General features: G+C 38.2%; 1 protein-coding gene across 13 annotated transcripts in view; it reads right to left on the bottom strand.

The window, feature by feature from the left end:
• The window catches only part of Usp3 (ubiquitin specific peptidase 3), a 223,932-nt gene that overhangs the window by 22,693 nt on the left and 185,841 nt on the right, over window positions 1-15,398 (bottom strand). For 11 of the 13 annotated variants that reach the window (XM_087199044.1, XM_087199043.1, XM_087199041.1 and 8 more), the window contains 4 exons: window positions 15,200-15,281; window positions 13,027-13,109; window positions 11,539-11,652; window positions 8,982-9,095 (listed from right to left, as the gene is read on the bottom strand). In XM_087199044.1, coding sequence (XP_087055170.1) covers window positions 8,982-9,095; window positions 11,539-11,652; window positions 13,027-13,109; window positions 15,200-15,281 — 393 coding nt within the window. Of the gene's footprint in view, window positions 1-8,981; window positions 9,096-11,481; window positions 11,653-13,026; window positions 13,110-15,199; window positions 15,282-15,398 lie in introns of those variants that run through there. The other 2 variants (XM_087199045.1, XM_087199046.1) reach the window with 2 other exon arrangements.

Genomic DNA, 15,398 nt, shown 5'->3' with positions numbered 1-15,398 from the left:
TATTGGGGTGTGAGCAGTCAGACTGTGCCAAAGAAGCTACGTGGGAATCACATATGCAGTCTCATTAGAATATTTCACCCGTGTTCCCACTGGACATCTTACAGGTTTCTTGGACATCAGTATGTTTCTTGACTTATTTAGTAATGGGTTATTTTATGTTCTTGTATGGTTCCCTGTGTTTATGAGGTTGTTACTTTTGTGTTTTTATTTTTACTGTAATAATTTTTTTTTATTCATTAAACTTATTGGTACATTTTAGGTATACAATATGCTGACATTCATTATTGGAAATTTGTACCTTTACATAGTATCTCTTGGTTATTTTTTCCTTCCCCTGCCCTCCCTTCACCCCCTCCACCCCTCCCTATTTACAAAGACTTTGTTTCCATCTTTTCCTTTTCTCATATTTATTCCTTTCCCATCCCCCTCCCACTTCCCCTTCCCCATCCCCCTCCCACTTCCCCATCCCCCTCCCACTTCCCCTTCCCCTTTGCCCCTTTTCTTCCTATTTCACATTATCTATTAGACCTTTTAGTCCTTATTTACACTTTCAGTTTCTCACAATAGAGAAACTATTCGGTATTTACACATGTGTGTCCTATTTATTTCACTTAAGAGTATCGCTTCAATGTGCATCCATTTAGCTATAAATTTCTCTAGTTTTTTTTTTTGGTACCAGGGATCGAACTTGGGACCTTGTGCTTATGAGGCAGGCGCCAGAACCACTGAGCTAAATCCCCAGCCCTAGTTTCTCATTCTTTACAGCTGAGTAGTACTCCATTTTATTTTTTAAAAAACACATTTTCTTTATCCAGTCTCCAGTTGATGGGCAATTGGGCTGTTTCCAAGTTTTAGTTATTACAAACTGTGCCACTATGAACATGGGTGCACATATACTGCTGTGGTATGATTCTTTTGGAAAGATACCCAGCAGGGGAATAGCTGGGTCAAATGGGACCTCTAATCCTAGTTTTTTGAGGAATCTCCACTCTGATGTCCACAGTGGTTGCACCAGTCTACACTCCCACCAGCAGTGGAGCAGGGTTCCTTTTTCCCCACAGCCCCGCCAGCATTTGTTATTGGCTGGTTTCTTGATAGCAGCCATTCTTTCTGGGGTGAGGTGTTCTGGTTCTTTCATTGCCCCCGATTTAATAGGTATTTAGGTTTTCTCCCTTATTTCAGCTCCTATCTAGTTTCTTCACCTCAGACCCCCACAATATTAACAGACTTCTTTATTCTTTTTTCCAAACACATGAACTCCTCTTCCCAAGTTTTTTAATTCCTCTTACTTACCTCCCCTACAGTTCCTCCTATCTTCTCTAATATTATTTTTCAATCGTCCCCATCCTAACCCTTTGGCACTTCCATATCTTACCTAGCTTACTGTCCTCCCAATCAGCATGTTCTGACAAGCACATAGCTTTCCTCAATCATAAAGTAAACAATCTTTCTCCCATATAGCACCCTGACCCCCACAAAATATCCTCTGAAAATTCTAAATATTAACCCTTCAACTCAAGTAAAAGTACTCCACTAAAATCAGACCCCACATCAACCTTTTCTTCTAATCTACCACTATCCCCCCTTCAAACCTTCCCTTAGGGTCTAACACTCCTCATCCAGCCACCTCCCATTCTCCCCACCCACTTCACCTGCCTCACTACACAACAACCACAAATAATAATCTGTCACAGTGTGCACAGAGAGGAGACAAAGGGGGAAAGTGTAACTGCAAAGACCACTATGTAGTAAAGTGTATGCTTGAGAATCTGTGTTTGCTGTTATAATCAGAAATAATTCCTTTGGCAAAACATAGGGACAAAGTTGAAATCACTTGGAATAACAGAAGGAATAAACACTAGCATTGGACATACAAAGCTGAAAATTACTCATGGGGAGGCAGCATCCTACTAAAAATCTCCATATAAGCCATAAACTCCTCACTTCTCTAGTCCCCAACCTGCAGTAACCCTTCCCCAAAAAAGGAGAGGAAAAAAGAGGGAGCCATACATAATTAAAATGAGATATGAAAATAGAGATACACAAGGAAGAATGGGGATGCAAGGAAAGAAAAGTTCTCCAAATCCCCCAACTCTCCCAAGGCAGAGCAAGAAGTCACAAAGGCAGAAGAAATCTATGAAAAGCTCATAGAAAGGATGAAGAAAATAGATGCATTCAAAGAGGAAAGTAACCAAAAGTTCACAGCAATTGCACTCAAAATGCCCACAGTGAATTTCACAGAAATAGGTAAAAAACTGAATGAGCTAACCAAAACAGTTCAAAATTTCAATGACAGTTTCAACAAGAATATAAAATCCTCAAAAAGATGTCAGACAGAAATACTTGAAATAAAAAACTATACAGATTCATACATTGCAGAAATGACCAATGTGAAGACAGAGTGTCTGATACTGAGGACAAAATAGTGAATTACAGTAAAAAGCTAAAAGAAGCCAAAATAAGAGAAGACTATCCAGCAGCTACTAGATGACAAGAAGAAGGCCAATCGAAGGCTAATCAGATTTAGAGAAAAACTAGAAGACAGCATGATGGGTCCACTAATATGCTTACAGAAGTCATGGAAGAAAATTGCCCAAATGTAAGAAAAGAGTTTAAAATCCAACTAAGCAATGCTTATAAAACACCAAACAATTATGATGAAAAAAGAAGCTCACCAAGGCATATCTTTATTAAATTATCAGATATCCAGCAAGAAAACAGAATTTTAAAAGCAGCCAGAGAAAAACAAACAAAAAAAATCACATATAAAGGTAAACCAATTAGAATCACAGCAGACTTCTTAACACAAACCCTGAAAGCCAGAAGAACTTCAAGTATTTCAAGCCCTAAGAGCAAATAACTTCCAACCCAGATTAATTTACCTAGCAAAGCTATCCTTCAAAACAGATGGAGAAGCAAGGTATTTCCATGAAAAAGACCAGCTCAGAAGATACATGAGTGCTAAACCAACTCTAGAGAAAATACTCAAGAACATCCTCAAACAAACAATGAATCAGACACAGCTAAAAACAGAATAAACCAGTGAAGCCAATGGACAGAAAGCAACAAAAAACATCAGGAAAAGAAAAACAAAGGATATACCAACAGATAAAGAAGGCAATGATAATAAATAGCCAACACATCTCAGTAATCTCTCTCAATGTTAGTGGCCTAAACTCTCCAATGAAAAGACACAGACTGGTAGACTGGACCAGAAAACAGAATCCAACAATCTATTGCATTCAAAAAATTCATCTAATCCAAAAAGATATTCAAAGACTAAAAATTAAAGGATGGAAAACATTTGTGTACCAGGACCCCAAAACAAGCAGGGGTAGCAATGCTAATATCAGACATGGTAAACTGCCAGCTGCAACTGAATAGAAGAGATAAAGAAGGTCATACATACTCATTAAGGAACAATCCAACAAGAAGAGATAATATTGATAAACATATGCACTCATACCGGAGCATCTTCATAAAACAAAAACTGCTGGAATTAAAAGATCAAATAAACACTAACACAATCATAGTAGAGGATTTTAATATCCCACTTTGCCAAAGAGATAGATCAACTAAACAAAAACCAATAAATAAACTTTAGAGCTGAACCACACCACACATACGGACTTTATGGGTGCATACAGAGGATTCCACACCTCTACCACAGAGTATACATTCTTTTCAGCAGCACCTGGTACTTTTTCCAGAACAGATCACATACTAGAGTTCACAAAGCCTGCTTAAATAAATATAAAAGAGTAGAAATTACCCCATGCATACTATCTGACCACTAGGCAATGAAAATAGAAATCAACAACAGAAGAAATTTCAGAAAAGGCAAAAGCTCCTGGAAAATTATCAGTATACCCCTAGACAACCAATAGGTCACAGAAGAAATCAAAGAAGAAAATTTAAAATGTCTGGAAGTTAATGAAATGATAGCACAACTTGTCAAGAACTCTGGGACACTATGAATGCAGATCTAAGAGGAAAATTCATCACAATCCACGCTCACATTTGGAAAATAGAGCAAGTTCGGATAGACAAGCTTATAAGAAATCTTAAGATGCTTGAGAAACAACAACAAACCAGCCCCAAATGAAATTAAGGAAGGAAATTATAAAGCAAGTGGAAATCAATGAAATTGAGACTAAAAAAAAAAAAAAAAAATCAATGAATTGAAGAGCTGGTTCTTTGAAAGAATAAATAAAATTGATAATCCCCTAACCCGACTTACCAGGAGAAATCAAGAAAACTCACATCAATGCAATTAGAAATGAAAAAGGTGAAATCATAGCAGACACTGTGAAAATCCAGAAGATACAAACTATATCCCAACAAATTAGCAAATTTTGAAGACATGGACAGATTCCTAGACACATAAAAACTACCAAAACTAACCCAAGAAGACATAATTATGCTTGACAACCCAATAACAACCAATCGACACAGTAATAAATCGACACAGTGATAAATCTACCAACTAAAAAAAACCCCAGGATCTGATGGATTCACTGCTGAATTCTATAAAACCTTTAATGATTTTATATCACCAGTACTCCGCAAGCTCTTCAAAGAAATTCAAAAGGATAGAGTGGTCCCATACTCATTCATGGAGCATCACCTTGATTCCAAAACTGGATAGACACCTAAGAAAACTATAGGCCAATCTCTTTAATGAACATACATGCAAAAATCCTCAACAAGGTATTAGCAAATAGAATGTAGCAGATTATCAAAAATATCATAAGTCAAGATCATACATCACCTGCCTCGCAAGCACAAGGTCCTGAGTTTGATCCCTGGTACTAAAAAATTTTTTTTTAAATTAAAAAAAAAAAGATCATACATGATCATCCTAGAGATAGATGGTTCAACATATATAAGTCAATAAATTCAATGCATCACATAAATAGAAGCAAGGTCAAAAACCATATGATCATATTAACAGATGCAGAAAAGGCTTCTGACAAAATCCAATACCCCTTCATGATAAAAAGCCTGAAGAAAACAAGCAGAGAAGGACCATACTTGAATATGATAAAAAATATATATGACAAGCCAATAGCCAGCATCATACTAGATGGGGAAAATCAAAGAATTCCTCCTAAAATCAGGACAAGGATGTCTACTATCACCTCTTCTACTGAACATAGTACTGGAAACATTAGCCACAGCAATTAGGAAAGAGAAAGAAATAAAAGAGATATATATAGGAAAGGAAGAACTCAAATTATCATTATTTGCAGGTGACATAATACTCTACATAAAAGACTCAAGGAGCTCCACCAAAAACTCTTAGAATTAATCACAAACTTCAGCAATATACCAGGATGAAAGATCAACAATAAAAACCATTAGCATTTGGGGCTGGGAGTTTAGCTCAGTGGTGCCACTGCCTGCCTTGCACGTGCAAAGTCCCGAGTTTGATTCCTGGTACCAAAACACAAAACAAAACAAAACAAAACAAAAAATCCATTAGGATTTATGAATGGGATGAGAAGGAAATTATGAAAATACCATTCACAGTAGCTTCAAGAAAAACAAAATACCTAGGAATTAACCTAACCAAGAAGTGAAACACCTCTACAAAGAAAAACTACAGTATTCTGAAAAAGATTGAAGAGGACATCAAAAAAATGGAAAGATAGCTCCTGCTCTTGGATAGGTAGAATCAATATTATCAAAATGCCCATACTCCAAAAATTGTTATACACATTCAATGCAGTCCTAGTCAAAATATCAACAGCATACTTTACAGATCCAGGAAAAATAATCCTAAAATTCATATGGAACCAGGAGAGGACCAGGATAGCAAAAGCAATTTGGGGCAATAAGAGCAAAGCAATACCTGACTTCAAGCTGTATGACAAATCAGTAGTGATTAAAAATGGCATAGCGGGTCTGGGGATTTAGCTCAGTGGTTCTGCTGCCTGCCTCGCAAGCACAAGGACCTGAGTTTGATCCCCAGTACCAAAAAAAAAGGCATGGTACTAAAACAAAAACAGATACATGGATCAATGGGACAGAAAGAGGATACAGAAACTTCCCCCAGACAAATTTAGTTACTTGATCTTCAACAAAGGGGACAAAATTGTATATTGGAGAAAAGATAGCCTATTCAACAAGTGGGGCTGGGGAAACTGATTATCTGTGTGCAGAAAACTGAAACTGCACCCTTATTTCTCATCATATACTTAATTAAAATCAAATTGATCAAAGATTTAAACATTAAACCTACTGGAAGATAAAATAAGAAAAACACTTGAAGACATAGGCGTACAAAAAAGATTTTCTAAACAGAACCTCAATTGCACAAGAAGTAACAGCGAGAATCAACAAATGGGATTATATCAGACTAAAAAGCTCTGTACAGCCAAAAAAAAAAAAGATCATTAGTGAAGAGACAACCTATAGAAGGAGAAAAAATTTTTGCCACCTACTCCTCATACAGAAGACTAATGTCTAAAATAGACAAAGAACTAAAAAAATTAGACCACCTAAAATTAAAGATCTAGTCAAGAACTGGGCAAGAGAAATGAACAGACACTTAACAGAGAAATACAAATGGTCAACAAATATATAACAAAAATGTTCAACATCTCTGTCCATTTAGAGAAATGCAAATTAAAACAACACTAAGATTTCATTTTTACTCCAGAAAGAATGGCAATCATTACGAATAGTAACAATCATTAAGAAGTCAAACAATAACAAATGCTGGAGTGGTTGTGGTGAAAAAGGAACCCTCCTGCATTGTTGGTGGGAATGTAAACTAGTACAACCATTACGGAAATCAGTACGGAGATTTCTGAAAGAACTGAAATTAGAAATTCCGTATGACCCTGCAATCCCCCTGCTACATGTCTTTCCCAAAGAGTTTACGTCATCATACTACAGCGATACATGCATACCTGTGTTTATAGCAGGACAACTTGTAATAGCTAAATCCTGGAAACAGCCTGTATATCCATCAACAGATGATTGGATTAAAAAAAATGTGATATCTATGTATAAAGGAATACTACTCTGCTACAAAGAATGACAGATTTGAGACATTTGTAGGAAAATGGATGCACCTAGAAAATATAAGGTTGAGTGAAATATACCAGACACACAAACTTAAATACTGTATGGTAATCTCTCATTTGAGAGAAGTAAAGTACAAAGAGAAAAATAAGGATGGACAGAAGAGGAAAAGGGAGATGGATTTCTTGCAATATGCAATTGGTCCAAGGAAACAAGAGTGAGGGATGAGGACGTGGGGAAAGGGAAATAAGCAGAATAGATATATGCCATGTACAGGAACCTAATAGCCCCAATGAAGGTAAACATTATACCCCATAACATGAGCTAAGATTAATAATATCAACAAGAATGAAAAGTGGGATAGTAGACTGGAGAAGGGAGGGGATTAAATAATACACTGTGCTGTGTACGTGTAACCATTCCCCAAGATGACTGTAAACTTCATGAACTGTAAACATGTATTGATAAAAAAATTTTTTAAAGAAAATGCAAAGATTAAATCCCTACCAAGAACCTAACTAGGTGACTACGTTAGAAATTTTATATATTAAGTCCAACCCTGACTAGCGGTATCATAACAGTGATTTCTGCCTTTTCTACTTAAGAGTCAGGAAATTCTAAAATTCTTATAAAATTAGTCTCTCCTGAGAGGAGATTCAAATAACATGATACTGTGCGTAAGTTTCCTTTAAAACAAAGACCAGGGTTAACAATCATTATTCAGATCAGATACTCAAGGCTAGACTTCTCAGCAAGGCAATAAATTACAGTCCTGTAAAAGTGGGATAGTGGAATTGGAGAAGGGAGGAAGAGGGAACAGGAAGGGGATTAAATAATAAACAAGCTGTGCCATGTACATGTAACTACTCCCCAAGATGATTTTAAACATGTTTCTATACTGACAATAACTTATTAGGCAATGGGGCAAAACATGTTGGTAAGTTTTACTACAGTGTGCTGTTTTCAAAGAAAGGAAAAGGATGTGTATTATTAGGTACCCAAATCGTGATGAGTAAGAACCATGATTTACTTCAAGATAAAACCAACCAAAGGTGGCAGAGGCTGTTGTCCAGCACCTGCAGTGCCCCACATCTGCTATTACCTGAGTCCCCACAGGGATGGCTAACCTAGAGGCGGGGCTCCTCTGACAGTACAAGGGGCAGGGAGGAGGCACAGGTAACACAGGGACTCTATGGCCACACTAGGGTATGCTGCTGTTACCCTTTTTTTGTACTGGGTAATCAAACTGTGCAGTTCACACTTAGCTGTAATCCCTAGCTTGCCTTTTAATTTTTGAGATAAGGTCTTGCCAAGTTGCTGGGTTGCCCAGACTGGGCTCAACCTTGCAATCCTCCCTTAGCCTTAGGGATTCCAGGCATGTGCCACCACATTCAGGTGCAGCTACCATGTGAAGCATCCTAATGGATGTGACTGGTCTCCTTGGAGCTTCAAACCTAGGACCAGAACAGTGAATATAATACCATGGGTATTATAAGTAAATAATTACAAATAAATGATAATTAAAATAAATAAATCCTGATTTCATTAGGATTTTTGTAGCTGGAATAAAAATAGTGTATGATGGCCATTATTCTTTACAAGATTTTGAAAGAATCAAGGAAATTTTGTCCACTGTGGTTTACTAGCACATATGAGGGCCTTATTTTTGGAAAAAAATACTCTTTGTTAAAGCTTTTTTTTTTTTTGGTATTGGGGATTGAACTCAGGACCTTGCATTTGCAAGACAGGCACAGTGTCACTGAGCTAAATCCCCAGCCCTGTTAAAGACCTTTCTAATGTCCATTATTTCTATGTATTCCTCTGTTCTTCTTTTAAAACATCCATTATTCAGAGTATTTAGAATACCATCACTTCATCAGAATTTTTTAGAGGCAATGTAAAGACTAATATTAATGTTTTCGATATTTTAGATAACTTTTAATACTTACCTAAAATTTGGCATAATCTTCCAAACAACATAAAACAAGGACTCTGGACTAAAGGCAGTCTGGCTGCCTTGCCATAAAGCACAAAGTGTCTTTCTAAATTCTTCTACCAAGGACCTGAAAAAGAGGAAGGGACAATACCTTTACTATTAGTTGGGTAGAGGGCATTATTTCAGTGCATAATGCAGTTACCTAAAGCACATAATAAATAAAAAATGAAAACTTCAAGAGGAGTTAGTCTTTCCTAAGCTAATTCTAACAGCTAAGTAAGTATATATCAAAAGCCTGTGTAAATAGCAGTAATTACAGACAAAATTCGTTTTTTATCCACAAGGTTAGCTTTAGTGTGCCAAACTACTGCCATATTTGTACATTCCAAATTTAAAAAACACAGAAACAATAAAGCAGTGGATAATTTCCAAGCCAAATTACTTCAGAGTGTCAATTTTAAACACTTCAGTGATGGGATCTTCTCCTCTGCCTCCTGAGGTTTTCCTTCTGGCCCCTCGCCAGGAGCACTTTCCAGACTCCAGTCCGGCACCATCTGCTGCTTCTGCCTCTGAGTCCGTGTGGCCCCAGAGGCTTTAAGGCTCAACTCTGTATCACTAATTCTCAACTCCAGATCTAAACATCATTTTCTCATGACCTTTCAATTCAGGTTTCCCCATTTCCAAAGGGAATTTTCTAGTGGAGGGTCTCGTCACTTTGACCTGTTCAAGGGCTACTATTCTCTGAACTCTCCTGGCTGTCTCCCAATATCTATTCTTTACTTCTCTCATAACAACAGAACTCCCTTTTTCGGTTGAGCACTTGGAATCCCAAGATAAAAAACAGTGTGCCCAACTTCGGGGAAATTTGCTTAAAGAGAGAGAAGAGTTCTTAGTAACCCTTTCCTTTATCCCCAAGCTGGAATGAGGATATAATGGCACACGGCTGCTATCTGAGACCATGACGTTAAGAGTCCCACTTTAGGGCTCGTAGAACAAAAGCCAGGAGCCCTAGGACTTTGTGAAACAGTCCTGGACAATCTCTAATCTTCATATGAGGAAATAAATCATGGATATTTAAGTCACCATTAATTTTGGTTTTCCATGCAAGTAGCTAAACTGACATACTCAACTTCAATTTCTGTATCTCTTGATATAATCATCTATGCATGGATACCTGACTGACAGATATCTCAGAGAATCCCTGTTCTTTCTAACATCTGTAATCTAGTCATCTATTTGACTTCCTGGGACCAGCCCTTCTCCCACGTTTGGGGAACTCCCCACCTGATGGGTCTTGGTGGGAGAGTCAGAGCTGCCTCCCACCACAGAAGCTGAAACAGCCGCTTACTCTGCCTCCCTGAAGTCCAGCAGCAGCAGTCACCACCCCAAGTTCAGAAGTGCTGTACAGTGGAGGCAGCAGTGTACAGACAGGATGGTTCTATGGGTGGCTGTAGCTGTGAGGCCAGCTTCCTAGACCGCAAGCTTGACTTTCTACCTGAGGTAGTGGTCAGCTCACCAACAGCCCTTCAGTAAAGTCCTGTTCTGTCTGAATCAGCCAGTCTGCAGACTTAGCCCTGACTGACACCAATTCATCATGCACTAATTCCAGCCTTAACCTTCACATGCATGCACTTTTCCCTCTTCATTTCACTGCTATTCCCTCCAAGCCAGCTGAATGCAGGCACTATCCTGCTCATCTTACACGCTGCTACCACAACGCAGACCTTTCCAGCACCACTCCCGTGATGTCATTCCACGCCTGTGTCAATGCCTGGCTTTACAGGCCACACATCCTGGACCCTATTCTGCCACATGCTGTTCTACTCTCCCTCAGCCACTGAGGCAAGGCACTGTTGGCTTAGAAAATGGTGTTCAGGATGAGTGGGAATGGGGAGTGGGGATGGGTAGGCTGAGCTAACATTAAATATATACAGATTATAAATCACAGCCCTACTTCAATAAAGATAACAAAAATGTGTGCCTTATAATCATGATAATATGGCAGATCTTCTGAAGCCCACACAGGGCAAGGCTGCTGCAATGAATTTGAATATACAGCTGGTTCTTAATGATCACTTGTGGGGCGGGGATTTAGCTCAGTGGTTTCAATGCCTGCTATGCAAGTGCAAAGCACCCGAGTTCAATCCCCAGTACCAAAAAAAAAAAAAATTAATGATCACTTGTCTGATTTTTTCTCTTTTCCACATCAACTAAAAATTGACTGAATTGCCCTGCAATTAATTTGCTGACTACAAATTAATTTATTAGCCAAGACAGGTCTACCTAACACTATGAGACATAACACTTCACATGAACGAATGATATTCACATCCGTCTGCACCTAGAACTCTGCTGCATGCATACATGTTGATGCTAGAATGCCTGAATCTGCAGACTCAATATTCAGAGTGATAACTATCCTTCCTGTTCTACTAAAAAGAAATAAAAGGACTTCAACAATTATGAACGATGCCAACTGGATTCTTAAAGTCAAATAGCACAATAAAAATCACCAGTGAGAGTCCCTTGTTCTGCAGCTTGAAGCTGGAAAGGACACACTGATCACTCACACATTGCTGTCCCCTTGGCTCCTGGTGTGGTATGTTCTCCTTCCTGCTGTTTTTCCATTCCTTAACTCCACTGCAGGCAGTTCTTTGAAATAACAGCAAAACTGCTCAATGTTACTATTTTAGAGGGAAGAAAATTATTTTTAAAAAAAGAAAGAAAAGAATTTACTAAGACTATAAACCAAGGTCTATGAAAATTAACAGATGGGTTTTTAAAGTATGCTCTTTTAACTGTCTCATTTAAATTGTACTCAATTTAATCTCCTGCATGGAATTTTTCCATACTGTGGCTCTTAGTTCACTCTGAGAAACAGACAACTTTGTAGAAATGAACAAAGAACTTAAAATCTCTCCTCAAAAAAAAAAAATCTCCAATTTCCCCTGTATCTGTGAGTTGTCGGCATTTTTCTTTCCAGGGTGCTTGATTCTACACAGTGGAGCCTCAGTCACCAATGCTTTTGTTTTGTGAACAATTTGGTTCTCAAACAGAAGCATTTGGCAATGTTTTGTTTTTCTTTATGCACTCTGCACTGGGACACAAACACAACCATGGCCATCTTTTCTAGAATTATTGAACAAATTAAGTTTGTGAACCAAGGCACCACTGTATAATCAATAATTTTCTCAAATAAGAATGAATAATGAAGCCATCCATCTTATTTGAGTATACACACAGAATTATAAGGAAATTTTAATGGGAACTACGTTTTTTCTTTGAGCAAGAGTAGGTAGACAAGAGGCAGTACCTTTAAGGAGACATCAAATATGGCTCTGCTCCTTACAAGCAATATGATTTGGGGAAAACAGTTTAACCCAGCCTTTAATGCCTCACTGAAATCTAAAAGTAAACAACTTTCAAAATAATGTCTTCTCCTGAGGTCAGCCTTGTTGGGTAATTTGTACTGTCTTACATTTTGAAGATCTGGTGACCGTGATCTTATGACTTAGCTGACTGAAATAAGCTCTCTGAAACAGGACTGCTGCAGCCCAGGGGTCTGCAAACTGTGGTCCACAGATCCTATCTAGCCCCTGACCAAGGAGCTTTTACATTTTTACAGTGAATTTTACATTTTTGAAGGTTTGTCTTTAAAAATGAAAAGGCAGAGGGGAGAAAACACGGGAGACATACATATGGCCTAAAAAACTGGAATATTTACTATTCTGCTTTTATAGTAAAAGGCTGTTGCTCCCCACTCTAGCCCCATTCAATAAGCAACAAGAAAGAAAAAATAAGAGCTAACAGTTACCACCCAGAATTGCTCTAAGCACGTTAAACCAATTGTATTATTTAATTTTGCCTACTGTCCTATAAGGTAGGAATGATTATCCCCAATTTTACTGATGAGAAAACTAAGGGCACAGCAAATTGAGGTAACTTGCCCCAAGCTATATGACTACACTTAGTGGCAGATATAAGATCTGAAGCCAGGGGCCAGAGCCTTGGCTCTGAACCTTTACTGTCAGATACTCAAGCTCCGACTCTAGTGTTACCTGAGTGACTGAAGGATAGCATTCATGAAACACGTGTTGCCCAAATTCCGAAGACCTGTAGCACAAATGGCAGTGGTGCTTCCCTGTAAAATGGAATGAGTAACCATCAGGAATAGAAGGCTGCCCGTTTCAAACATCAAAATTAAACAAAGGCTATCTGTGGGACCAAGATAACCTGGAAATGGTTTTTGTTTTATTTGTTTTTTGTTTTTAATAGTAGGGACAGGAGCCAGGGCCTTTGCTCTGAGCTACACCCTCAGCCCTTTATTTTTTATTTTGAGACAGGGTCTCACTAAGTTGCTATCTTGCCCGGGCTGAACAGGAATTTGTAATCCTGCCTCAGCCCCCTAAACTGCTGAGATTATAGATGTGCATCATCTTTTTATGTTCAATGAATATGTCAAACAAATTCTCTTTCTACAGTAGCCTTTTTGTAAGTGTATGTATATTTTTAGAAGGCAGTTTCTCATCCTGGAATTGTTCTAAGTGAGAATATCTTGGTTGAAAGATCATGAGGAAATAAGTGCTAACAAGTATCATGGGGTACAAAATGCAAAAAAGAAAAAAAAATGAAGTTTAAAATGATCTTTACAAGATTCTATCAAAACTAACAGAAACTGAAAAACTATACATAAGACTCCAGTATTTTTGCCCCTTAACTCTTAAGATTTGAATAAATGACCAATATGTATTTTCCTAGTAATGGGATCTGAACCATAAAAAAACTACCTGTAGTGCCAAGTGTGGTGGTGCACACCTGTAATCCTAGCATTCAGGAGGTTGAGGCAAGAGGATCACTGTGTTTGAGGCCAGCCTGAACTACACAGTGAGACCTTACCTCAATAAAAACAAAAACAAAACAGAAAACCTCTCTATCTGATATGGCTTCTAGATGCCCTCAACAAAGCCTTACAGTCATAGGTAGGATTTTCAGAGGTGGCTGGATCTAGGGTGTGTCGTATTGGGATTAAGTGTGTGATGCTGGGATTAAGGACACCCTACCCTGGCTGTGAGTGCTACCCTAAGGGCAGGTAGCGTGGGAGGAATATAAGGGAAAAAGAGCTGCTGCTGTCACTTGCTGCTGCTTGCTTCTGCCTGCCTGCCCTTCAATGGGCTGTTTCTCCTCTGTGATGCCTCTCTGCCATGCCATCTTGCCTTGGAGACAGCTTATATACTGAAACCTCTACAAACTGTGGGGTAAGTAAACTTTTCCTCCTCTAACTTGTAGGTGTCCGGTATTTTGTCTCAGCAAGAAGAAAAGTAACTAAGACACTATCTAAACTCCTCTTAAAGACCAAGGCTTGATTTTTGTTTTGTTTTGTATTGGGAACTTAACCCTGACCCTTCACACTGAGTTACATCCCCAGCCCTTTTAAAAAATTTTTGTGATAGTCTCACTAAATTGCTAAATTGCCCAGGCTGAGTGCTGAGATCACAGGCATACACCATCATATTCAGCCTGAGGCTTGGTTTTCTGATTAGGTCTACAAATGCACCACAATGTTTGAATACTACACCAACAAGGTAAATCTACTAACCTAACTCAAAGCATCTCTGCCTATAATTCTGGTGGTCACGAGCGCACATTAGCTTTTTTCTTCCAAAAAAATTCTAAGACTTTGCGTCCAAACACAGCTAGCACAACAGCAAAGGGCTGAGTGCAGGGCAAAAATACTGGTTCATTTAAAAATATTTAATGATTGTTAAATTCTGTTAATCTATTAATGGCCATATACCATTATAACAGATGGCTACCTGAGTGAGGGTGCATATTCTTATATGGGGGAATTATATTAACTAAGTCCTAAGAAATAAAACTTACCAAAGGGTCAGACCCATAGAACTCTCATTAGGGACTTTTAACAGAAGGAGCCAAGGATCTTTGAGATCCCACAGACTAGAGTAGCAAGGTAATTGAGTGGGCATGAAGAGGGGCCTGTTTCTAAGGCAGAGGAGCACAGCAGAAACTCTGATGGAAGAAAGTAAATGACAGACACACTCACTGGGATTGCCTCAAGAATCATTAGTACAAGAGGCAAACATTTTGTAAAATATTCCAAATTCAAGGCACGGGTTAACAAAAGTTTATAACAGACAACATTGAAAGTAACAATTTTAACAAAATAGCGATTAGATCCCAACTAACTCTTATATTTAAATACATTTTACTTACATTTACTTTTAATAATTTGCTGTTTAGTGACGAGTTTTCCAAAAGTTTTCTCTTCCTATACCTGTCAGCTGTGAACGCTGAGCTATTAAAGCAAACAGAGTCAAAAAAGACATTAATATATTCCTGCTAGACAGCAGGCTAAAAGAATAAATTTGAAAAACAAAAAGAATAAATTCGAGTCACCTACAATATCTAGGGC

The sequence above is a fragment of the Heterocephalus glaber genome, unplaced genomic scaffold (assembly GCF_053883595.1).
Source record: "Heterocephalus glaber isolate CG9 unplaced genomic scaffold, H.glaber_assembly_v1.0 deba00001689, whole genome shotgun sequence".
Taxonomy (NCBI): domain Eukaryota; kingdom Metazoa; phylum Chordata; class Mammalia; order Rodentia; family Bathyergidae; genus Heterocephalus; species Heterocephalus glaber.
This window is presented reverse-complemented; position numbering and strand designations above follow the sequence as displayed.